The sequence below is a fragment of the Canis lupus genome, chromosome 23 (assembly GCF_003254725.2).
Source record: "Canis lupus dingo isolate Sandy chromosome 23, ASM325472v2, whole genome shotgun sequence".
Classification (NCBI taxonomy): domain Eukaryota; kingdom Metazoa; phylum Chordata; class Mammalia; order Carnivora; family Canidae; genus Canis; species Canis lupus.
The window spans coordinates 34,444,104-34,468,461 of record NC_064265.1 but is presented as its reverse complement, the minus strand read 5'-3'; the positions used below and the strand labels follow the sequence as shown (position 1 = coordinate 34,468,461).

Sequence of the window (24,358 nt, the reverse complement as noted above, 5' to 3'; positions counted from 1 at the left end):
AAAATTCTAAAATGTAAGGCTGTGCACACAGTTTTGTTTTGTTTTTATTTTTTTTGTTTTGTTTTGTTTTTAATTAGGTGTTTGAATATATGGCTCTGACACTTTATATAATAGGATATGACAGTGGGTAAGTCTGCCTCTCTAGTTCTCAGTTTTCCCCAATTAAAAAAAAAAAAATGGCAAGAATGAACTAAAGTTCATCTGCAGATTTCTTCCAAAAACTCCGTAATTCACACTCATATAAAGAGGGTTTTTTATTTTCATAATTTAAAAGCCAGAGCAAGCTAGATTAATAGGGATATGAAGAGTAGCCTTTACTTTTTCTGTAGTGAATTTTTAATGTAATAAAATACTAGGGCAGCCCAGGTGGCTCAGTGGTTTAGCACCGCCTTCAGTCCAGGGCATGCATGATCCCAGAGACTTGGGATTGAGTCCCACGTCGGGCTCCCTGCATGGGGCCTGCTTCTCCCTCTGCCTGTGTCTCTGCCTCTCTCTCTCTCTCTGTCTCTATAAATAAAATAAAATAAAATAAAATAAAATAAAATAAAATAAAATAAAATAAAATAAAATAAAATAAAATAAAATAATGAAATAAAATAAAATAAAATAAAATAAAATATAAAATAAAATAAATAAAATAAAATAAAATATAAAATAAAATAATAAATAAAATAATAAATAAAATAAAATATTATTATAGCTTCTGTGTAATATCAACAATTGCTATAAACATACTTTGGTGGTTGCAAGAACTGGAAGCAATTTAGCATTCATGCCTCTTTCTAATCAGGTACTGAAATGTTTATCCTTTTAAAACACGGTCAAATCACAAGGAGTTGTTTGGGTTTGGATGATCTTTAAGGTTCCTTCCTACTATTAAATTCTATTCACTTACTCTTCAATATAGCAGGGAATGTCTAAAGATTGAGGGCCAAGAAGAGATCCTTCCAGACGGAGTAAAAAACTAAGTAAGGTACAAAGCAGAATATGGAAGTCCAAGGAGACAAAGGTCTAGGGCATAGGAATGACAAGGATTGTGATCAGTTTTACAAATATTGAGATGCTCTCTGGGTTCGCTGAGGTTCTTTTAAATGCCTCCCAAGATGGTAAGATAGCTCAGGAAACCCACTAGAATGTATTCAAATGCTTGCTTCTCAATCTTGACAGAACAAGAGTGAGGCTATTCAGACATGGGTGGACCACAAGAATAGTTTAAATTATTACTCAAGATTGAAATCATATAATGACTTAGAGATCCTGGGTACCATCTTTCATGGTACACCTTGTAACTGGTAGTGTCCAGAGTAGCTGTCTCCTGATTTTTTAAAAGGACTTATTTGCTTCAGATTCTTAGAGACAGTGAATATCATTGCATCGGAGCTATCCATGGTGCTTGACTCAGACTCAGCCCACCGCTTCAACAATTGGTACATTAGCTTTCCTACTATAGTACCACTAAGGATCTGTCTGACCTATCACCCACACTGTGCCTGTGACAATCATGCCACTATCACCAGCCACTTGTAATCTCTGTCTATTCTGTTTTGCCTGTGCCCAGCCCCCCCAAGTGTCTTACTTTGTGGATTTCCAGCTGACCTACCCTTTTCCCCCAGGCCTGCTACACCATCTACTATAAAAAACCATTTCTGTAAAGGTAGTGCACCTTATAGATCACTACATATTCCGGGCAAAAGATCACGGTTCTTCAGAGCCAAGTCTCCACATGATACGTGACATGAATTTCAAAACCTTATTATTGTTACAATTTTTACATTCAAAAATGAATGCAAATGACCTCTAAATTTTGCTGTATATGTTTTTGAGACTGACTTTGGAATTAGTAAAAAAAAAAAAAAAAAAGGAATTATTAACTCAAGATTGATGTGTAGGTTTCAAGGAATCATAAACCACTTGAAATTCTGTGATTCTTTAAACAGATGCACGTTTTTCTGGGGACAAGGGTGTTGAGACTCTTAGCCTTAATAAGTCAGAACCACTGATCAGTATGGAGATGACTCCCAAATAATGATCACCCCAGGTTTATGCACTAGATCTTTATGTGTGTGGTACAACAAATACATGTGGTCTTTGTCCCAGTTCCTGGCACAAAGCTATTAAAACTCTTGGGACTTCCTAAGTGATAGGAGTGTCTCTGGTTATTCATAAAGATTCCCCTTTGAGCACACTGAGTTTATGCTAATGAACAATTAGGCTAGGGCCTCAAGAGAGCCTCAGGATAAGACTGGTAACCAGAAAGACCATGTGATTAGAGGGTTGGAACTTCCATTCCAACCCAGCAATTTCTGGGAAGGGGAAAAATGGTGTGTGAGGGGAGGAAAGGGAGTGCTGGTGATTAAAGCTCAATAAAATCTGACAAGTTTCTGGGCTGGTGAATGTATCCATGTCCTGGGAGGGTATCATACCCCAATTCCATGGGGACAGAAGTTCTTGCATTTGGGACATGTCTGGATCTTCATGTATCTCATCATCTGGCTGCTCATCTGTATCATTTGTAATAAACTAGGAAACATAAGTGAAGGTTTTCCTGAGCTTTGTGAACCATTCTAACAAATTACCGAAACCAAGGAGGGCATTGTGAGAACCTCTGATTTATAGCTGATCAGCCAGAGGCACAGAAGAACAACCTGGACTTACAACTAGGATCTGATCCAGAACAAACTGGACTTAGAACGGGTGTCTTGTAGGACTGAACCCTTTACCTGTGGGATCTGACTATCAGGTCAGGCAGACAGTGTCAGAATTGAGTTAAATTGTAAGACACCTGGCTGGGGTCCTTGAAGAACTAGAGAATTACTTGGTGGTATAGAAAACACTCCAGAATATCCAACTGCCTATTGGACAGCTCTAAAACAGGAATATCCAGAAAACACTGCAAACTCAGCATGTCTAAAATGAAATTTATTTTTCCTCCTTACTTCCTAACATGCTCCTCTCCCAATCCTCAGTACACAATACTACATAGTTGTAAAGGTAAAAATCCTGTCAATCATGTTTGATTATGATCATAACTCTTTTCTTCATTCCCCTTATACAATTAGTGACCACATATAACTTTTTGAAAGCCTAATAAATTCTTAAAACTCCTGTAGTGAAAGAATCTCATGTACTATAATAATTTTGCAGATGGTAAAGACCACCAAATATTAATAGATTGTATGAGCCGGAAACTTTTCCCAGTGGACCACAACTTTTCATGTTCATGAGGCAGCATGATATTCCCTTATCATTCCCCCCTCCTCCAATTAACTATATTATGAATATACTGGAGAATATAGCTAACTCATTATTCTTCTGATTTTATAGAAAGAGGATCAGTTTTCCTTTATCAAAGTGACAAGTTGGGGATGTTTCTGCAAAACAGCTCTTATTTGGAATAGCTTTCAATCCTATCTAAATAGTCCCAGGGATCATAGGACCACTGCTCAGCAAAGGCAGCTGTTCTCCAGTTTCCAGAAAGTAAGAGGAATATTTCTTTGTCAGTAACTCCATATCTTTACCCAGAAACCAATATGACAGATGGCACTGCAAAGCAATTGCCAAATCAGAAATAAAAAAGATACAAGTCAAAACCATTGAAATTCCTGGCTCCCAGCACTATTTTGAAATTCTTAATGAGAATGGGAGGACACAGGAGCTAGATCTCCATTGAAATAGAAAGACCCTACATGAAAGTGTTTCTAACTCTTTGTAAAGCTTAAAAGACTCCTTGAGCACTCAATGTCTAAATTCAGGTGGCAATCTTCCCTTAAAGAGACAACCTTATGCCTGGAAACAAACAATGATCATCTCCCATTCCTCACACATTGCCAGTAAAGACTTGGAAGTTCATACCGCTAAATTCCTTTTAGGAACACCTCCTAACATATCCTGAGCTTCCTCATGCTTTGTGGAGTGAATTAATGACAAAATTTAAAATGCATTGACCAGATTTTGCTTTGCATTTATTACTAAAAACCAAGAGGCTAAATTCATGCTTATTGTATAGCTGGCCTTAACTTCACATAAAAATTCTTCCTATTGTCAGTTGTCCATGTTAAGAGAACAAATCAATATGCAGCCTAAGTCCAACAAATGCTTATAATTACCAAGGACAGAACAAAATCAACGAATACCCTGAATCAGACTTGGAATACCCTGTATAGTTCTACTAGCTGCTTGTCAAAAAGGCATAATGGCACTAAGAATACACTGTTAAAGAAGACAACTAAAATTAATAGATGCCTTAGCTGTCTACAGCAGCCTACAATGCTATGCAATAAAATTTTATTACTTTGCCTCTCTCAAATCATTACAAAGTGACCACAGTAAAATGCGATCATCCTCTTAACAGAGTCTTTCACAAAGATAAATTTTCATTTTGGTTAAGTCCACTTACTAATTTTTAATTTAAAAAAATTTTTTTAAATAGGTCATGTTTTTGTTATTATGTCTAAGACTTCTTCACTAAGCCCAAGGTTCTGCAGATTTTCTCTTGTTTATTCTACAAGTTTCACTTAATGTCTTACAATTGAATCTATGATCCATTTTGAATTAATTTTTGTATGCTGTGTGAAGTTGAGATCAAAGTTTATTTTTTAATCTATAGTTATAGAGGATGAAAAGATATTCTACAGACTTGGGAGAAAATAAAAAAAGTTTATTTTTTAATCTATAGTTATATAGAGGATTGAAAAGATAATCCACAGACTTGGTAGAAAATATTTGCTAAGCACCTGTCTGACAAAGGACTCATACCTAGAATCTATAAAGAGCTTTCAAAACTCAACAGTTAAAAAACAAACAGTACAATTAGAAAGGGGGCAAAAGGATATGAAGAAATACGTCACTAAAGTATTTCTCATATTCAATGATATGAATGGCATATAAGTAATGGAAATATTTTTGACACTACTTGTCATTAGAGAAATACAAATTAAGACCATGGTAAGTTATCACTACATATCTACTTAGAATAGATAAAGCAAAAAATGACTTCCAAATGCTAGTTGAGGGTACAGAGAAACTGGATCTCTCATACATTACTGATGGGAATGTAAAATAGTATATCCACTCTAGAAAAGTGCTAGTTTAAGAACTAAACATACATTTACCATATAACCTAGTAATTATACTCCTGGGCACTAATCTTAGAAATATGAAAAGTTATGATCACACAATAACCTGTATATGATTGTTCACTGCAGGTTATAACAGGCAAAAACTGGGAATAACCAAAATGTGTAACAGGTTTATAGCTAAAATATGACATCCATACCACGAATACTACTTAGCAGTAAAAGGAACAAACTACTGATACACACAACTTGGATGGATCTCAAGAGCATTATGTTGAGTGACAAAAGTCAATCTCAAATGGTCACATACTGTATTTATGTAACATTACAGAACATGACAAAATTACAGAGGTGGAAATTAGGTGTTACCAGGGGTTAGAGATAGTGGGCAGAGGGTGTAGGTAGGTTTGAGGTAGCATAAGGGAGATTTTTGTGATGATAGACTAATTCTTTATCTTGATTGTGGTGTTGGCTACACTGTACACATAATAAAATGATAAAGAACTATATACGTACTTTTACCAATATCAACTTCCTGTTTTTGATATTGTACTATAGTTATACATAAATGAAACTAACAAGGGAAACTGGGCAAAGCATGCACAGGATCTCTCTGTACTATCTTTGCAACTTCCCATGAAGCTATAATTACTTCAGAATAAAAAGTTTTAAACAATCAATGTGAAATCATCCAAGAGTTGGGAAATATGGGAGAATTTATAAATTTGTTGAAAAGGGTAAGGCAAACCAAAGTGCAAACCAAAGATGGCTAGGGATGATCACCGTGTGGCCTAGAAAGATAGCAGGAGGGCAACCCGGGTGGTTCAGCGGTTTAGCGCCGCCTTCAGTGCAGGGCGTGACCCTGGAGACCTCGGATCATGGAGCCTGCTTCTCCTCTGCCTGTGTCTCTGCTTCTCTCTCTCTCTCTCTCTCTGTCTCTGTCTCATTAATAAATAAAAAAAATCTTAAAAAAAAAAAAAAGATAGCCAGAGAGTTTGTTCAAATCCCCAAAATAGATAGTTCAACCAAACATTTACTGAATACCTAGTATATGCAAGACATGGTGCTATAAATACCAGTGGGGTTAAGAAAAAGGTCAAGCACTTACCTCTGAATTAATTTACTAAGAACAATTATTAAAGGCCTCAGGGCTTCTGCAAAAGCAGTTTCCTTTGCCCAGAACACTCTACTGTTTTTCTAGTTAATTCTTAACCATCCCTAAACTCTCGGTTCATTATCACTTCTTCAGGGAAATCCTCCCTAGCTCTCCTCGTGGCCCTCAATATCAGGTTCCTCTACTACATGGTCATACACCACCCTATATTTTTCATTCATAACACTAATCATCATTCACAATTAAAGAACTGTGTAATGATTTGATATCTATACTCATTAGGCTAAAATTTCCAAAGGGCAGAGATAGGTCTGTGCAGCTCACCACTGTATTCCCAAACCCAGCGCCATGCCTGGCAAATGACAGAAGTTCAAAATATATTACATGAATGAATCCGTACAAAGCTATAATTCATATGTACAAATGAGTAGGCAGACAAGAAGTTACTGGGTTTGGAAGAATCCAAGATTACTTCAATCTGGGAAAGACAGTTTATATGGGATAGATGGTTCATGCAGAAAATAAAGAATCTTCCATCCAAAGTGAACAGGATTATCAGCCTTTCATCAATAGGAACCTACCAAAGAACTGAAACAGGAAAGCAGTATGTCCAATGTCTTCTATAGGAAAATTACTGTAGAGAATGGACTTGTACTGAAAGGTTAAGACATAAGGAGCAGTAAAAGTAATTCTGAGGACACTGTGGTAGTGCAGGCACAAAAATGATATGAGAGGGTGGCCATGGGAACAGCCAGATGTCTGAAACACTAAGAGCCAAAAGAACTTAAGGACTGATTAGATACAGGACCATGAAAGGGGGGGAAGAGCCAAAGATAATTCAAGAGGTTTAACGGTGACTGATCAATGAAAGACAGTACCATTAATAGAAATGGAAAGTCTCAATTAAGTACTCTTGGGAGAAGGGAATGTGCTTTGTTAGAAGTCTCAGGTAAGACATGAACAGACATTTCTCCAAAGAAGACATATAAATAGACAACAGACACATGATCACTCGGCATCAGGCAAATACAAATCGAAACCACAATGAGATACCACCTCACACCAGTCAGAATGGCTAAAATAAATAAAGTCAGGAAATGACAGATGTTGGCGAGGATGCAGAAAAGGGGGAACCCTCTTACACTGTTGGTAGTAATGCAAACTGGTACAGCCACTCTGGAAAACAGTAGGAAGGCTCCTCAAAAATTTGAAAATAGAGCTACCCTATGACCCAGCAATTGCACTGCTGGGTATTTATTTACCCCAAAGATACAAATGTAGTGATGTGAAGGGGCACCTGCACCCCAATATTTATAGCAGCAACGTCTACAATAGCCAAACTGTGGAAAGAGCCCAGATGTCCATCTACAGATGAATGGATAAAGAATGGCATATATACACACAATAGACTACTACTCAGTCATGAAAGAAAAGAAAGAAAAGAAAAAAAGAAAGAAAAGAAAGAAAGAAAGAAAAAAGCCTGGCCATTTTCAACGATGTGGGTGGAACTAAAGGATATTAAGCTAGGGATCCCTGGGTGGCGCAGCAGCTTGGCGCCTGCATTTGGCCCAGGGCGCGATCCCGGAGACCCGGGATCGAATCCCACATCAGGCTCCCGGTGCATGGAGCCTGGTTCTCCCTCCGCCTGTGTCTCTGCCTCTCTCTCTCTCTCTGTGACTATCATAAATAAATAAAAATTAAAAAAAAAAATAAATAAGGATATTAAGCTAAGTGCAGTAAGTCAATCAGAGAAAGACAATTATATGATCTCACTCATACCTAGAATTTAAGAAACAAAACAGGATCATAAGGAGGAAAGAGGAAAAAATAAAACAAGATGAAATCAGAGAGACAGACAAACCATAAAGAGATTCTTAATAAGAAACGAACTGTGAGTTGCTGGAGGGGAGAGGGACAGGGTGATGGGGTAACTGGGAGATGAATATTAATGAGGGCATGTAATGAGCGCTGGGTATTATATAAGACTGATGAATCTCTAACCGCTACCTCTGAAACCAATAATACAATTCAATAATTTATTTAAATTCAATGATAATTCATTGAATGATAATATAGATACTAATGGGAAAAAAATAGATACTAGAGGGAAAAAAAGTCTTAGGTAACATCCACGCAATTGAAGATGTGAGACTAGGTGGGAAAAAGTCAAGGTTGGCAAGGTAATCTATGAGTTGATCACAGTTAAGGTTGTAAGAGTGAAGAGATCTCTCATGGGGAGAAGGTACAAAGGGCCTTGAATGAAACCTTTAAAGGCATTTGATTTGCCCCTTGCTTGAACTATGTTTATCGGACTGTGGGCTCCTTCAGACTGTACGATCCCTGAGGGCATATCTGATCTCATCCTTGCATTCCCTAAAAGTATCCATTACAGTTTTGTACATAACTGGTGCACAGTAAGCAGCCTATATTAAAGGAATCAATTATTTCAAGGTAATTTCTGATTAATATTTCCTGTTCCACCTGCACTCTGTATTTCAAAAGGTTGTGCCACAGTGGTGTCTGATTTTCCAAGGCTCTGTAACTGGTGAACTGACAGACAAGGCATTGGGACTGTGAAAAATAAATTAGCCTTCGGTGACATTAGAACTAAAGCAAATCCCCAGAAGAAGTAGGGAATACTCTTCAAGAAGTTTCTGCATAGAATTAAACAGGAGGGATCCCTGGGTGGTGCAGCGGTTTAGCGCCTGCCTTTGGCCCGGGGCGCGATCCTGGAGACCCGGGATCGAGTCCCACATCGGGCGCCCGGTGCATGGAGCCTGCTTCTCCCTCTGCCTGTGTCTCTGCCTCTCTCTCTCTGTGTGACTATCATAAAAAAAAAAAAAAAAAAAAAAGAATTAAACAGGAAATGTTTTTACTCAGGGAGTGAAACAAATGAAAATTTTCAACTGTAGACACGACACAAGTTAACAGTGTACAAAAAGTAAAGCTTCAGGTGAAATAAAGGATATACATGGGCAGCCCGGGTGGCTCAGCGGTTTAGTGCCACCTTCAGCCCAGGGCGTGATCCTGGGGACCTAGGATCGAGTCCCACATCGGGCTCCCTACGTGGAGCCGCTTCTCCCTCTGCCTGTGTCTCTACCTCTCTCTCTGTCTCTCATGAATAAATAAATAAAACGTTAAAAAAAAAAAAAAAGGATAAACAAGATAATTAAAGGGAATTGAGGACAGTTGAGAGGCATACTTTAAAAAAAAAAAGAAACATGAGGGAAAAGTCATTCACCTGCTCTCCCACAAAATATTACAGAGGTAGAATAAAAGACAAACCTTAAAAAAAGCGAACCTGATTCAATACCTAGATGAACAGTGTTTCCCCCATTGCTGTATAAAATAAGGAAAAGGACTGCTAAAACCCATCAGGAGGCAAATCTGCTGACAGCCCCCATCCCCCCAAATTAAATGATCTAGGTTCTGGTATGCCACAGCGTTCTAATCCTGAATCACAGCTAATGCCCTAAGGGCTTCCAGATAGGTGAATCAATGGGGGAAGTCAGGGGAGAGAAAAGAAATGCGCTGGAGTCACAGATTCTAGGAACCTGACAAATCGAAGCATCTGTAATCCAACCACCCTCTCAGAATCAGACAGCTTTCCCCAAGTCTAAAAGATGGCCAACCAGTCTTTGCCTATTTACAACAACAGCAGATGGCCATTGGTAGGTAAAGTGACTCTTGTCTGAGCTGGACAGCTCTAAATCGTAGTAAAAATCCTCTGGAGTTATTCCTCAGTAACTTTCACTCCGGGTCCTGGTTCTCAAGAGCCATAGAGTGAAAAGTGAAAGTTGTATTTCGGATTTAATTTGAAGAAAAAAACAAAACAGAACAAACAACTAGGTATTACTTCCTGGCGAGTCAATACATTCCCTTCTTTCAATAGTAGTAGGAAAATTTTAATTTTTTCTTTTTCTCAGCGTTTGACTCCCCTTAAAAGAAAAAGAAAAAAAAAAAAAGTAATGCCAGGCACGGGTTCCTTTAGACTCGGAGCTGCGACCTCCAGAGCAGAGGGGCTCAAATAACTACACACGCTGCAGCTGACGTGAAATCCCCGTTGCCAAGAAGCAAGCGGTTCTAGCCCGAGCCTGGCCGCTCGCAGGCTGTGGGGGCCGAAGTGCCTGCACCCTCGTTGCCAACGCCGCGGGGGGGCTGGACGGGCGCTCCCTCCCAGGCCAGGAGCAAGCCCCGCGCCCCACAGGGTACCGCGCTCGGCCCGGAGAAGCGGCAACGCTAACAGGAAGGTTCAGCGAAGCACCTGGCAAGACCCAAGCCGAGCCGCCGGACCAGCCGCCCGTATGCCCAACCACCCCGTCCGCCAGAGGCCACCTGAGCAACGGCACCGGTGGGCGCTCCCGGAGTTGGACGTTTCTGGCTCGGTCGGGGTCCCGTCTATTCCTCCCGCCCACCCTCTCTCTCCCCACGGCCCACAGCTGAGCCGGAAGCCACCCCAAGGGGTGGTGTTCCAGGAGGCACTCCATGTTTGGGGTGAGTGTTGCGGGCCGGCCCGAGCTCTCGAGCTGGCGGGCGGCTGCGGCGGTCACTCACCGAGAGGACGCTCATGCGGATTGGGGTCTCCAACAGGCACGCCATCTTGAGCCTTCCCACCCGGCTACGGCCGGTGCCGGCGCGGGGGCCGGCACTTTCGACAGGGAACTACTGGGCCAACGACAGGCACCTTCTGCGGAGAGACAGGCAGACAGACGAGAACACACCACACTCTAGGCACAGCTGAAGTACGACCAGGGCCCGCAGAGGGGAGAGAAAAGGAAAACCGCGCCAAGCGTCTCCTGACGAATCGTCTTCTCAGAAACGGCAGCTACTCTCAGCCTGGGTTAGAGGTGGGAGCGGGCAGCAGTTTCCGCATGCGCAAAGAAGATCTGCCGGCCCCACCTGCCGCTCGCGGTGGGCGGAGCCACAGGGGCGGGGTCTCGCTCTTGGAGCTGCAAACTTGACGGGCTGAGTCGTTACAATGCAGCTCACCTATTCACATGATAGAGACTAGTGTGTGGAGTCACATATGTAATTTGAAGTTCACGTTCCTATACATTATCTCGCTCCTTTGCAGCAGGTTCCTAGCGTGGTTATCGCCATTTTACAGATGAAGGGACTGTGGTCTCCGAACCAGGTCTTCGGCGTAATCTGCTCGACCCATTAATTCTGGTGTAGTGTTAAGAATAGATACTCTGGAGCCAGAACGCCTGGGTTAGTCTTTGCTACTTCACTTATCAGTTGCATTACGTCCAGCCAAGTTACTTAACCTCCCTATGCTTCAGCTTTCTCTTCTATAAAATAGGGGTTATGAGAACGGGAAACTAAAGGTCTTTAGAACATGACTGGAATGTAGAAAGCGTTATATATATGTTACTATTTCCTCAGTCTCTGAGTCAAATAGAAAAAAAGGGGGACAAATATCTGAGAATTAACACTAAAGCACTCTGATAACTGAAGCCAAATAAAAACATGCTTCTAATGATATTTTCTCATTAATTCAGCTTTCCCACTCCATGTGTGTGTCTATGGGTGTGGTGTGTATGTGTGTGTATAAAACAGCCCTGGACTTGGCTGGACAGGTTTCACCTTCCTGCTGTCTATAACCAGTCAGTTTTCATAGAGTGGTTGCAATAAGCCTGTTTCATTACTTGTTTTTTTCTATTTTTATGGCCACTCCTTAATCAGGCTGTTACTACCTCTCCCCTGCCCTAGAGCAATAGCCTTCCAACTGATCTTGTAGCCTCTAACCTTTTCACTTTGCTCCTCACTGCTTTCTATTCTAGAAAGTTCCCCTTAAGCCACTTTGCTTTTAGCAAAGCCCTACGTTAGAATCTGTTTTTGCTAACCAAAGAAACCCAAAGAGAATTTTTGCTTTTATGAAAAAAAGGTAGTGAATGAAAATAGCAGTGTGTGTTTTGCAGTGAGCCTTTATAAGGCACCTGTCAACCACAGGCAGCAGGGGAGAGTGGCATCCCCAAGCTCTTCCTCTGGGAACTACATTCAGCATCTCAGCATCAAGCCACCCATAGCTTTGAACTGTATCTGTGAGCATCTGTGCTTTATCTCCATTTATTTTGTACATCTGTTAGTAAGATATGGCCTAAGGTATCAGAAATGCCTAAAAGAGGTTATTTTTCAGCTCTGGGAAGGCTCAAAAATGTTTCCATATAAAGTTATGGTATTCCTTCTTCACTTTATGCCATTTTAGTTTAGAAAGTTTTAATAAGAACACCCTAGCATTAAACAGCATAAAGAAAAAACAAATGTATATGTATCTGTTAATATAGCTGTTTTGTGTCTTTAAATAAATTCTTAGATGTTAAAAAAAAAGAACACTCTAATTTTGCTTTGTGGGGGAAACCTGTACTTGGTTTTCAAATTTATTGTAGCCCTAATCATCCTTCCTCATGGCTCTGTCTTCCCAAACTGTTGAGTTTCTAGAAAGCAGGAATTTCACTTCAGATTTTTCCTTCTGCAGTATTCTCCAAACTTCAGTAATCTGCATACCACCCATGCAAACTTTGTCATCTGAACCTGGGTGTTGTTATTCACTCAGTATTTTTCTTTAAAGTCAATTTCAATTCATTAAATAGTTTAGCTTCATCCTAAACCATAAGAGTCTGTAAAATCAAGTTTTTGTGCTTATTTTATTCTATTACATATTAACATGATAACTACAAAAAAGTTTACATGTCCACCTATCACCTAAAATCATGTCATATTCTGCATACTATAACATAGCAGAGCATAACCCTTGAACAGAGGATATAAAAGTATCGAATGAAATTTCAGCTGACATTTATATGACATTTATATTTATAGAGTTGTGATAGCTGTATTTATCCATGTTCACCCATTACCTCAAGCAATACATCCTCCAGGAAGCCCTTTTCCCAAGTATAAGTTAGGTGACCCCTTCCCCATGTTTTTATACATCATGTTCTTTTTTTTTTTAAGATTTTATTTATTTAGTCATGAGAGACACAGACAGAGGCAGAGACATAGGCAGAGGAGCAGGCTCCTTGCAGGGAGCCCTATGTGGGGTTCAATCCTGGAACTCCAGGATCACGCCTTGAGTCCAAGGCAGACAGACGCTCAACTGCTGAGCCACCCAGGCATCCCTGCATCATGTTCTTGCCACTAACACAGTATCTCCAACAATATATTTTAATTTTTTGGTAATTGTTTACTTGTCTCCTCATTATACACTTCAGGGTAAGTACTAGGATTTTTATCTGCTAAGTCTTTTATCTCACTGCCTAGCGTAAAATAGTCCCTTAGTAAATGCTTATTGAATGAATTTTTTACTTAGTTTGGGCACCACCAAAGGCAGATCATGGGATAGTGATTTCAGTGCAGGTAGTTTATTTGAGAAGTGTTTCCAGAGAACAGAATTGATGGGTCAGGGAGTGTAAGAAAAGAAAGAAGGAAAAGTCAATATAAGGATCCATTATTGAAATCATTGCTTACTCCTTGAGGGCCTCTGAAAAATGTACAGAATGCTTCCCCGGATGTCCCTCTTGAAGTTGGAGCATTTATCCACTCTCCCATCCTGCATTGGTTGAGGATTTCCCCAGGGCTGGTAACTGTCCTGGATTGTACTTGTGCTTAGAAAAGAGAAGGCTTCCTTAATCTGGTATAGAAAAGCAGAATCTGTTGGCTTGCTTTTGGAGTGCAATACTGACAATATGAATCTGAGCTTGCAGCAGAACCATCATTACAACTGTGGCTGAAATCAGAGTGGACAGGAGATACGGAATGTGACTCAAAAAATCCAACACCTCTGCTATTCAGGCATTTCTGTTTTATTTCCAGAAAACTGACATAGCCATTTTACAGGAAAGAAGCATTGATTAGTAAACCTTTAAGCTTGAGGATCAGGATCTCATTTGTAGTTCAAATTTTGCTGCTAAATAACTGTAGGTTTACTCTTCAAAGCCAATTGATGAGTGGAAATTGAGGGGTAATAAGAAATTTTGATAAAACTTCCATGTAACAACAAGAAAACAGGTAACTGGCACCGTGGTGAGTGGGAAGAGGGAAATATCTACACTGACTTCCCTACAAACAGGAATGAAATTTCTTCCCATCCTTCCATGGCTCTTATCTCAGAGCAGTATTAATTTCTGAAAAAAACGGCAACGAAGTGTGAATTTAATAAGGAAAAATAGTAATACAAAATGAAAAGTAGCCAGAAAGAAATCTGAAAAGTACTTATAAATATCTAAATGCAACTGCCAGGTTAGATAAAGTCAAATTCTTGAAAGTAGAAACATACCTATGCAAAAGGAGGAAAGCATAAAGTGTAGAAGAATAGTTGTAAACCAAAAACTGAATGGCCTCCAAAGGAATTTAGAAGCAGCTTTAAAAGGATTTGACAATAGAGGAGAGTCTTTAGCTAGATCAAAAAGAGAAAATGTATCAATGGTGGTGCTGATGTGATATAGTTCAGTTTAACAGTCACTAACTGTGGGGTTACTTGTACACATATTTACTAGGGATTCAAAGTAGTGTAAAGACATGATTCCCAACTTCAAGCAGGCAGAAATAAAAGTGAGACTCTGAGAGAGGTTCAATAATTTGTTTAAGTTTGCTCCGGGGTTGAATAAGAGGCTCAATCAATTTGAGCACAGGTTTCTCTTTCAAAATTCCTACCAGAGCCCTCACAGTCTCCTAGGACTCCACAGGCCTATCCTACATGGGACAACTAAGCACTCGCCTAAGCAACCAGCTAATTAAGCAAAATCTACAACGCCTTTGCATGGGAAATAATGCATTAGTAATTCATCAAATGTTTGGAAGGTACAAAATATGCATATGCATAAAGCAGGAGTAGTAAGGTATTAAAACAGTCTTTTATTAGAAATTACAGTAAAAAAAGAAAATGTTCTTTTTACAAGCAAATTTGGTAGAATTCCAACTTACAGATAAAGATGATGGAATTTGAAAGCCACCACACGACAACCATGTGAGTTATAATTGTTTGAAGCAAAAATCACCAAGGGATGCTTAAACTGATGAAAATATAGTGAAGAACAGGATATTTTATCCAGTCTCAAAGTATCTTCCCACAAATTACTAATGATAGTAGAGAAATTTGGTAGACACCAGTTTATTCAAGCAATTTTGATTAAAATCACCACTAATGAGTTAAATAGACACCATGATAGGATATACTGATAAGGTTATAGCATCACTTCCACAGTATTCCTGCCAAAAATGCATGAATGTAATGATGAGGAAACATCAGACAAATCCTAATTGAGGGATATTCTACAAAATAACACACTCATATCCTTTAAAATTGTCATGAAAAGCTGAAGAATTGTTCTAGGTTAAAGGAAACTAAAGTGACATGACAACCAAATGCAATTTGTGATTTAGGATTGAATCCTGGACAATGAAAAAAAAAACATTTTTTCCCCTCTTGCCACAAAGGACATCAACAGGAAGGTTGGTGAAATTTGAACAAAATCTTTAGATGATTGCTAATCATTGCTAATATCTTGACTTTGATAATTATATTGTTGTTATAAAGAGAAAGCCCTGATCTCAGGAAATACCCAGTGAAGAATTTAAGTGTAAAAAATAAGGTAGTTGTGAATTAAGCAATTGTTTTTTCTTTAATAATGAAAAAAGAAATCATTTAGAGAGTTATTTTTTAAAAGAGGACCAAGGATCCTAGAAATGTATTCATGCAACAAAATATATATATATTAGGTACCCACTGTGTGCCAGGCACAGTGCCCAGGAGTGGTAATATAATTATGAACAAGATAGATAACATTCCTTGTTCTCAAAAGCTTTCAGGCAAAAGATAGAGACAAGAAAATAAGTCATTAGAATGTAGAATAATAAGTAAAAGGGTATGGGGCTAAGGCAGCATCTAGGAAGGAAACTTCATGAGACCTGAAGTCCTTTTGGTGGAGGTGGCACCCCAAGCTCTGACCTGAAGTGTCAAGAAGAACAGACCAGGCAAATCCCTGAGTGTTACTCCACACAGAGCTTGGCTTGTCCATAAACCTTCATCCACTTGAAAAATTAAGACACCACTTCTCTGTATTTAGGTGTAGAAACACTGGTAGATCCTCTAAAACCAATGCAAAGACAAGAGCTCTACTTTCTATAAAATCAGCAGGTCTTCAGTTGGCTATACCCTCTTCTGGATTGCCTGGGTAATAAAAAGACACCTCCACCCTGAACAATGACGACCATTTTAGGCAGATGTGTTTGAAAATAAAGACTTGAAGATGACAGTTTAGGTAAGTAAATCCAATTTTTTTTTTTTTTTTTTTTTTTTTTTTTTTTTTTTACCATTTACAATACAGGAATGGAATCTGGAAGTTACCAAACTTGTAAACGAGAGATAGTGAAGGTGTTTTTTAAAATGAAATCAGAAAGTCCGGTGATATGTCTGACAAGTTTAAGATTCAGAGGCTAGAACCACAGAACTTTTATTCTTTTGTGATGTTTGCCTCTCTTAAGTTTTTTACCACCACACACTTGCTCTCTTCTTAGTTTTCCTGTAGGGTGTGCTGCCATCAGGTGGTGGTAGGTGTCAAAATCACCTCATTCAATTCTGAAATACGGATAGCAAGGATAGATGTTTTTCTTGATGTCTGTCACATTTTATTTATAAACAGACTTGAAAATTCATTGCTCAGCGATGCCTGGGTGGCTCAGTGGTTGAGCGTCTGCCTTTGGCTCAGGTCGTGATCCCTGGGGTTCTGGAATTGAGTCCCGCATCAGGCTGCCTGCAGGGAGCCTGTTTCTCCCTCTGCCTATGTCTCTGCCTCTCTGTGTCTCTCATAAATAAATAATTAAAATCTTAAAAAAAGAAAGAGAGAAAGAAAGAAAAAATTCATTGCTTAGATATCTCCATAGCTCACTCCTTTACTTCATGAAGGTTTCTGCTTAATGTCACCCATCAACATGGTCTTCTAGAATCACCCTATATGCATGAAATACCCTACTCCCCATCTCCGCATTTCCTATCCCGTCATTCTGCTCTATTTTTAATCATCCATCTTTTAAATATGGTTCTTTCTTCCTGTGTTCTTCATTTTTATTCAACTCTTATTTGGCTGGATTTCACTGTCAAGTCATTTTTTTCATCAAAAAGGGCCCCTGGGGTACTGTTTCCTTGGAATTCTTTTATGGCTAAACACATCTGCTCGTTGCCTTATACTTGAATGACAACTTGGCTGGTATAACATGTAGGAAAATAGAACCCATTCTAGGTATTTTAAGCAAAAAGATCACAACATTTTTGGAAGGGCTAAAGATGCAAACAAGGTGGGGGGGATATATTTTACTTGAGATCAGGAACAGTAGCAAGTTCACCATTACTGAAGGAGCTTGAGATGTTGAGCTACCACTATTATAGCTAGAGCCAGAAGAGAGCAGAAACAGCTTTTACCTATCTTCTCTCTTCTTGTTTCATTCAAGTGTTTCTCATTTGCAAAACAGAATCTGGACCTCAACTGGCAAGGAAGTTTAAGAAATGATGGTTTCTTAGTTCTAGCACCTGCAATGCATAGATGAGCAAAAACTAAAAATACACACACACACACAGAGAGGGAGGGAGTATTTTATCTATCTATCTACCTATCTATGAAACATTATATATATATAAATTACATATCATATGTAATAGGTATTATATGAAAGTTGCAGAAATGATACTCCTTTATCCCTAAATGTATAATACATATATACATACAATATGTAAATTTCCTAAAAACAAGTAATATAACCACAGTACAATTAACAAAATCAGGAAATTAACCCTGATGCAATACTATTGAATTTACAGAACTTATTCTGTATTGGCCAATTGCCCTACTAATGTCTTTTATAGTACCGTATTTGTGAATCTTCTCTCTCCTTTAATTTTTAATCTTTCTCAGTTTGTCCCTTTTTGCATGCATTTTTTTAGGAAAGACAAACCAGTTATTTTTCAACTGTTTCAATTCCAATTTGTCTCCTATTTTTTAAGATTAGATTCAAGTTATGCATTTTTGGCAAGAATACCACAGAAATAATGTATGACATATCAAGAGGCACATGATGTAGATTAGTTCATTCCTAATAAGATTAACTTTGAAAAAAAAAGATGAACTTTGATCATTCTTCTGTTAAAGTGGTGTGTGCCAGGTTTCTCTAGTGTAAAATTCTTATTTTTCTTTGTATTATAATGACCATCTTCTGGAAAGATATTTTGAGACTATAAATAATCTCAAATAATAGATACATTGAAACTATATAAGTATCCTATTACTCTCTAAAGTTTTACTCAGTGGTCTTAGTTGATTCTTGCTTGAAACAATGGTAATGATGATGATGATAAAATAGTGATCTCTAATCCAACTTTCCTTCCATATTTACCAATCAGCATTCTTATGTAAATAAGATCCCTTTCTTTCCTCTATTACTTATTTATATCAATATAGAATACAATTAACCCTTGAACAACATGGGTTTCAACTATGCAGTCCACTCATACATGGATTTTTTTTCACAGTACAGTATTGTAAATGTATTTTCTCTTCCTTATGATTTTCTTAATAACATTTTTTTGATCCAGCTTACTTTATTGTAAGAACACACTACATAAAACATATAAAACACAAAATATGTGTTAATTAGCTGTTTATCATTCAGTCTTCCAGTCAACAGTAGGCTACGGATTTTTGACTGTGTGGGAATCTGTGCCCCTAATGCCCCTAACCCCTGCATTGTTCAAGGCTCCACTGTAGTAGATTCCTTCTTTATTCGTTGGCCAATAGCTTGTTACTATGATTATGCATTTTGATACTGAAATTGTTTCAGATTTGGCCAATGTCTTTTGATGTTTGAGATTCTTTGAACACTTCCTTGCTTTCTTGCACAAGATGATCCAGGCACATTTTGTACTTTCTCTGACCTAGAACCACTTCAAAAAGTGGACTTCATTTCTTTTAGAGGGGAATGGTATTTAGAAACTAAGGTCTGGGCAGCCCTGGTGGCTCAGTGGTTTAGCACTGCCTTCAGCCCAGGGCGTGATCCTGGAGGCCCGGGATGGAGTCCCATGTCGGGCTCCCTGTGTGGAGCCTGTTTCTCCCTCTGCCTGTGTCTCTGCCTCTCTCTCTCGCTCTGTATCTCATGAATAAATAAATAAAATCTTAAAAAAAAAAAAAAAGAAACTAAGGTCTGGTTGTCCCTAAGAAGTTTTAATGGACACCTGCTCAGTCTAACTCCAGATTATACTCTTTTTAGCACATTTCCATTGTTGATATGTGGTTTCACTTTTCATCTTGCTCATTACTGGGGGTGCTCCTATCTAATACTGCCTTTGCTCTGATAGAATCAAGGAATTTCCCTGCAGATCTGAGACTTGTAGTCCCATGGGACCACACACACACACACACACACACACACACACACACACGCACACACACTGAGTGTACCTGTCTGTTCAGTGAATGTGGCTTTTCACACTTAAAAAAGAATTATCTTCATTGTTCATTCAATCCACTTTTCTCCAACAATTTTTCTGTTTATCCTCACTCAGCAGGGGAAGGGGGTGAGGCTTTCTATTAAATTTGATTCTCTTGGGATCCCTGGGTGGCGCAGCAGTTTGGCGCCTGCCGTTGGCCCAGGACGCGATCCTGGAGACCCGGGATCGAATCCCACATTGGGCTCCCGGTGCATGGAGCTTGCTTCTCCCTCTGCCTGTGTCTCTGCCTCTCTCTCTCCCTCTCTCTCTCTCTCTCTCTCTGTGACTATCATAAATAAATAAAAATTAAAAAAATTTTTGATTCTCTCTGGATTTAAGAAAGTCAGTGAGAATTCCCGTTTGTTCACTCACTGATATGGCCTCTAGAAATGGGGTGTGGGTTGGAAGCAGGAGCTGAGCCACCATGCACTTTTCATTCTTATTCATAATCTTTTATTTCCTTCTTTGACCACTATTTTTTTAATGTTATACTATTAAGTTATTGTTTCCTTTTGGTCACAAAAGAAGAAAATTCAATTTGGCTGATATTTTAAATTTTTCTTGTAAACTCTGTTTGGAAATCATAAGGAGATACCATTGCACAAAATGTAAGGAAATGGCTAAAGTATAACAAAAAGATAATACCAAGGCTATTGGGCAGCCCCGGTGGCGCAGCGGTTTGGCGCCTCCTGCAGCCTGGGGTGTGATCCTGGAGACCTGGGATTGAGTTCCACGTCGGGCTTCTCATGGAGCCTGCTTCTCCCTCTGCCTGTGTCTCTGCGTTTCTCTCTCTCTCTCTCTGAATAAATAAATAAATCTTAAAAAATTATTTAAAAAATATCAAGGCAATTGAGCACATGGAATAATTGGAATGGTTTTATATTCCTTAAGAAAGTGTAATTAGTACACTATGGAAACTGATCTACCTATCAAAGCTAAACATATAATTTGCTCTATACCCAGAGATTATATTTCTGGAAATAATCCAAGGGAAATAAATTCTATGTCCACTAAAAGATTTTTACAAGAATGTGTATGGTGGTTTTATTCACAATAGCCCCAAATTAGAAACAATCCATTTGTCCTTCTGCAAGACAATAGACAAGCACAATGTGGTATGTTCACATAATGGAATAGTACACAGTAATATGAAACAGCATTCTATGGTTATATCTATTTATATTACAGATTTACAGATGAATCTCATAGACATTAAATTAAGTGAATAATACATATTGACATTTACATGAAGTTTGAAAACAAGCAAAGGTGACATAGATGAAAGGGATTTAGAGTCTGCTTGCAATGAGCATTGAGTAATGTATAGAATTGTTGAATCACTATATTGCACACCTGAAAGTAATATAACACTATATGTCAACTATACTGGAATTAGAAAAACAACAACAACAACAAGCCAAGCTGGCCTATGTTGATAGAGGTTAGAGCAATGCTTTTCTTTAGGGTGTAGGGGCTTGTGAGGAAGCACAAGGGAGCCTTTCTGAATGCTGGAAATATTTTATATCTTCATATGGGGTGGTTATATGGGTGATTATACATATAAAAATGCATCAAACTGTGCTTGTAAGTTTTAATTTGTTCATGTTACTTTAAGTTAGAACCAATTAAAATATTTTATGTGGAAGAGAAAAGGATTCAGAAAAGATAATTCCTGTAGATTAGAAATCAAACGGACCTATGGTCAACTAATCTTCAACAAAGTAGGAAAGAATATCCAACAGAAAAAAAGTCTCTTCAACAAATGCTGTTGGAAAAACTGGACAACCACACATAGAAGAAAGAAATTGGACCGCTTTCTTACACCATACACAAAAATAAATTCAAAATGGATGAAAGACCTAAATGTAAGATAGGAATCTATCAAAATCCTAGAGAACACAGACAGCAACCTCTTCAACCTCAGTTGCAGCAACTTCTTCCTAGACACATCTCCAAAGACAAGGGAAACTTCTCAAGGTAAAAAGCTTTTACACAGTGAAGGAAACGGTCAACAAAATCAAAAGACAACCTACAGAATGGGAGAAGAAATTTGCAAATGTCTTATCAGATAAGGAGCTAATATCCAAGATCTGTAAACAACTTATCAAATGCAATACCCAAAAAAGCAAGTAATCCAGTCAAGAAATGAGCAGAGGACATGAACAGACATTTCTCCAAAAGAGACATACAAATGGCCAACAGACACACGAAAAAATGCCCCACATTTCCTTCGGCATCAGGCAAATACAAATCGAAACCACAGTGAGATATCACCTCACACCAGTTGGAATGGCTAAAATTAGGAAGTCAGGAAACGACAGATATTGGTGAAGATGCAGAGAAAGGGGAGCCCTTTTGCATTGCTGGTGGGAATGCAAACTGGTGCAGCCACTCTGGAAAATAGTATGGAGGTTCCTCAAAAAGTTAAAAATAGAGCTACCCTATTATCCAGCAATTGCACTACTAGGCATTCACCCAAAGAATACAAACATAGTGATCCGAAGGGGCACTTACACCCCAATGTTTATAGCAGCAATGTCCACAATAGCCAAACTATGGAAAGAGCTCAGATGTCCATCAGCAGATGAATGTATAAAAAAGATGTGGTGTATATAGAGACAATGGAACATTACTTGGTCATCAAAAAAATAAAATCTTACTATTAGCAATGATGTGAATGGAACTAGAGGGTATATGCTAAGCAAAATAAAACTAAGCAGTTACATGGTTTCAGTCCTATGTGGAATTTAAGAAACAAAACAGAGGATTATAGGGGAAGGGAGGGAAAAGTAAAATAAGATGAAATCAGAGAGGGAGACAAATCATAAGAGACACTTAATCATAGGAAACAAACTGAAGGTTGCTGGAGGGGAGGGGTAGAGGGATGGGGTACCTGGGTGATGGGTATTAATGAGGGTACCTGATGTAATGAGCACTGAGTATTATATGCAACTGATGAATCACTGAACTCTACTTCAAAAATAATAATACAATATATGTTAATTAATTGAATTTAAATAAAATTTAAAAAATCAAATAGAAAAGTTAAACTTAGCAATGCTGTAAAAAGCATTTCTTGTATCAGAAAGGGAGACAGAACATGAGAGACTCCTAACTCTGGGAAATGAACTAGGGGTGGTGGAAGGGGAGGTGGGCGCGGGGTGGGGGTGACTGGGTAACCGGCACTGAGGGGGGCACTTGATGGGATGAGCACTGGGTATTATTCTATATGTTGGCAAATTGAACATCAATAAAAAATAAATTTATAAAATAAAAAAAGCATTTCTTGTATAATCAAAAAATCCAACACAGAAGGAAAACAAAATATTTTAAAAAGATTGGAAATATTAGGTCTCCATCCTTTTATTCTCTCTTGATTAATTTACACATCATTAAAGTTATATCTTGTAAATCTGAAAGAAATTGCCTGTAAATCACTCTGGGTACAATGTTTTTCAATAGATTTGACTTTTCCAGTATTTTCTTATTGTCATGGTTCTGCTCACATCTTCTGCTTACTTCTTTTTAAAATATATTTTTATTTTCTTTCTTCTGCTTACTTTTGAATTAACTCTGGTGTCATTGTTCCTACAATGTTATTTTACACAGATTTTTTTTTTAAATGAAAGATGGATTTTTTTTTTTTTTTTACTTCCTGTATAATCCTGATTAGATTACTTTCTTGATTAAATTTGGCAGAGGTGTTTTACTGTTCTGCTTGTTTCTAACTTGGCCACTCCTTTTTTTTTTTTTTTTTTTAAATTTATTCATGAGATGCAGAGAGGGAGGCAGAGACCTAGGCAGAGGGAGAAGCAGGCTCCCTGCAGGGAGCCCGACGTGGGACTCGATCCCTGGACCTCCGGGGATCACGACCTGAGCCAAAGGCAATGCTCAACCACTGAGCCACCCAGGTGCCCCTGGGCCACTCATTTTTTTAAATTGCCATTTTGGTTCTTTTCCTTCCTGGACGTTTTCTAGACATTCTTCCGCTTTCATTGAGCTTGCAGTCTAGTTATGCAAACACCGATTTGGTAGGAAAAATAAGAGTCCTCGGCTCCTTTAAAAAAAAAAACAAACAAACGGTAATTTTATTTTACTTTTTTTTTTTTAAGATTTGTTCATTTATTTATGATAGACATAGAGAGAGAGAGGCAGAGACACAGGCAGAGGGAGAAGCAGGCTCCATGCAGGGAGCCCGACGTGGGACTCGATCCCGGGTCTCCAGGATCGCGCCCTGGGCCGAAGGCAGGCGCTAAACCACTGAGCCACCCGGTAATTTTAGAAACTCTTCCGTGGTATAATTCAGAGACCCTCAGCGAGCTTTTAAAGTTTTATTTAAAAAATGATTTTCAGTTTGATGTGTCTTTTTAAAAAACATCTTTTACTCTCTAATTCTCTTTCAGGAAATTTATCTTTGCCGTGAGAGGGTTCGTCCTAGGAAATGAGCCAATCGCACGGGCTCACTTGCTTAATCTGGCTTAATTTTATCAAACTAAACTGCTGTTTCTGGGTAAAAACAAAAAAACAAAACACAACTCGGCTATTCTCGTCTTGATTTTTACCATCTGTCAGGCAGCTACCACTCAAGGACCCACGGAGCCAGGAAAAGCCCGACTCCTTTGGAAAGCTCTCTCGCGTCCCGAGGTTCTCGCCCTTCCAGATCACTCTCTCGCGAGACTTGGAAACCGGAAG

General features: G+C 38.7%; 1 protein-coding gene across 5 annotated transcripts in view; it reads right to left on the bottom strand.

Annotated features, from left to right (window-relative positions):
• ARMC8 (armadillo repeat containing 8) overlaps window positions 1-11,041 on the bottom strand; it is a 111,137-nt gene extending 100,096 nt beyond the window's left edge. For 2 of the 5 annotated variants that reach the window (XM_049099614.1, XM_049099612.1), the window contains exon 1: window positions 10,744-11,039. In XM_049099614.1, the coding sequence (XP_048955571.1) occupies window positions 10,744-10,788 (45 nt within the window). In that variant the 5' untranslated portion in view covers window positions 10,789-11,039. Of the gene's footprint in view, window positions 1-10,743 lie in introns of all 5 variants that reach the window. The other 3 variants (XM_049099613.1, XM_049099611.1, XM_025449131.3) reach the window with 3 other exon arrangements.
• Window positions 11,042-24,358: the final 13,317 nt, after the last annotated feature.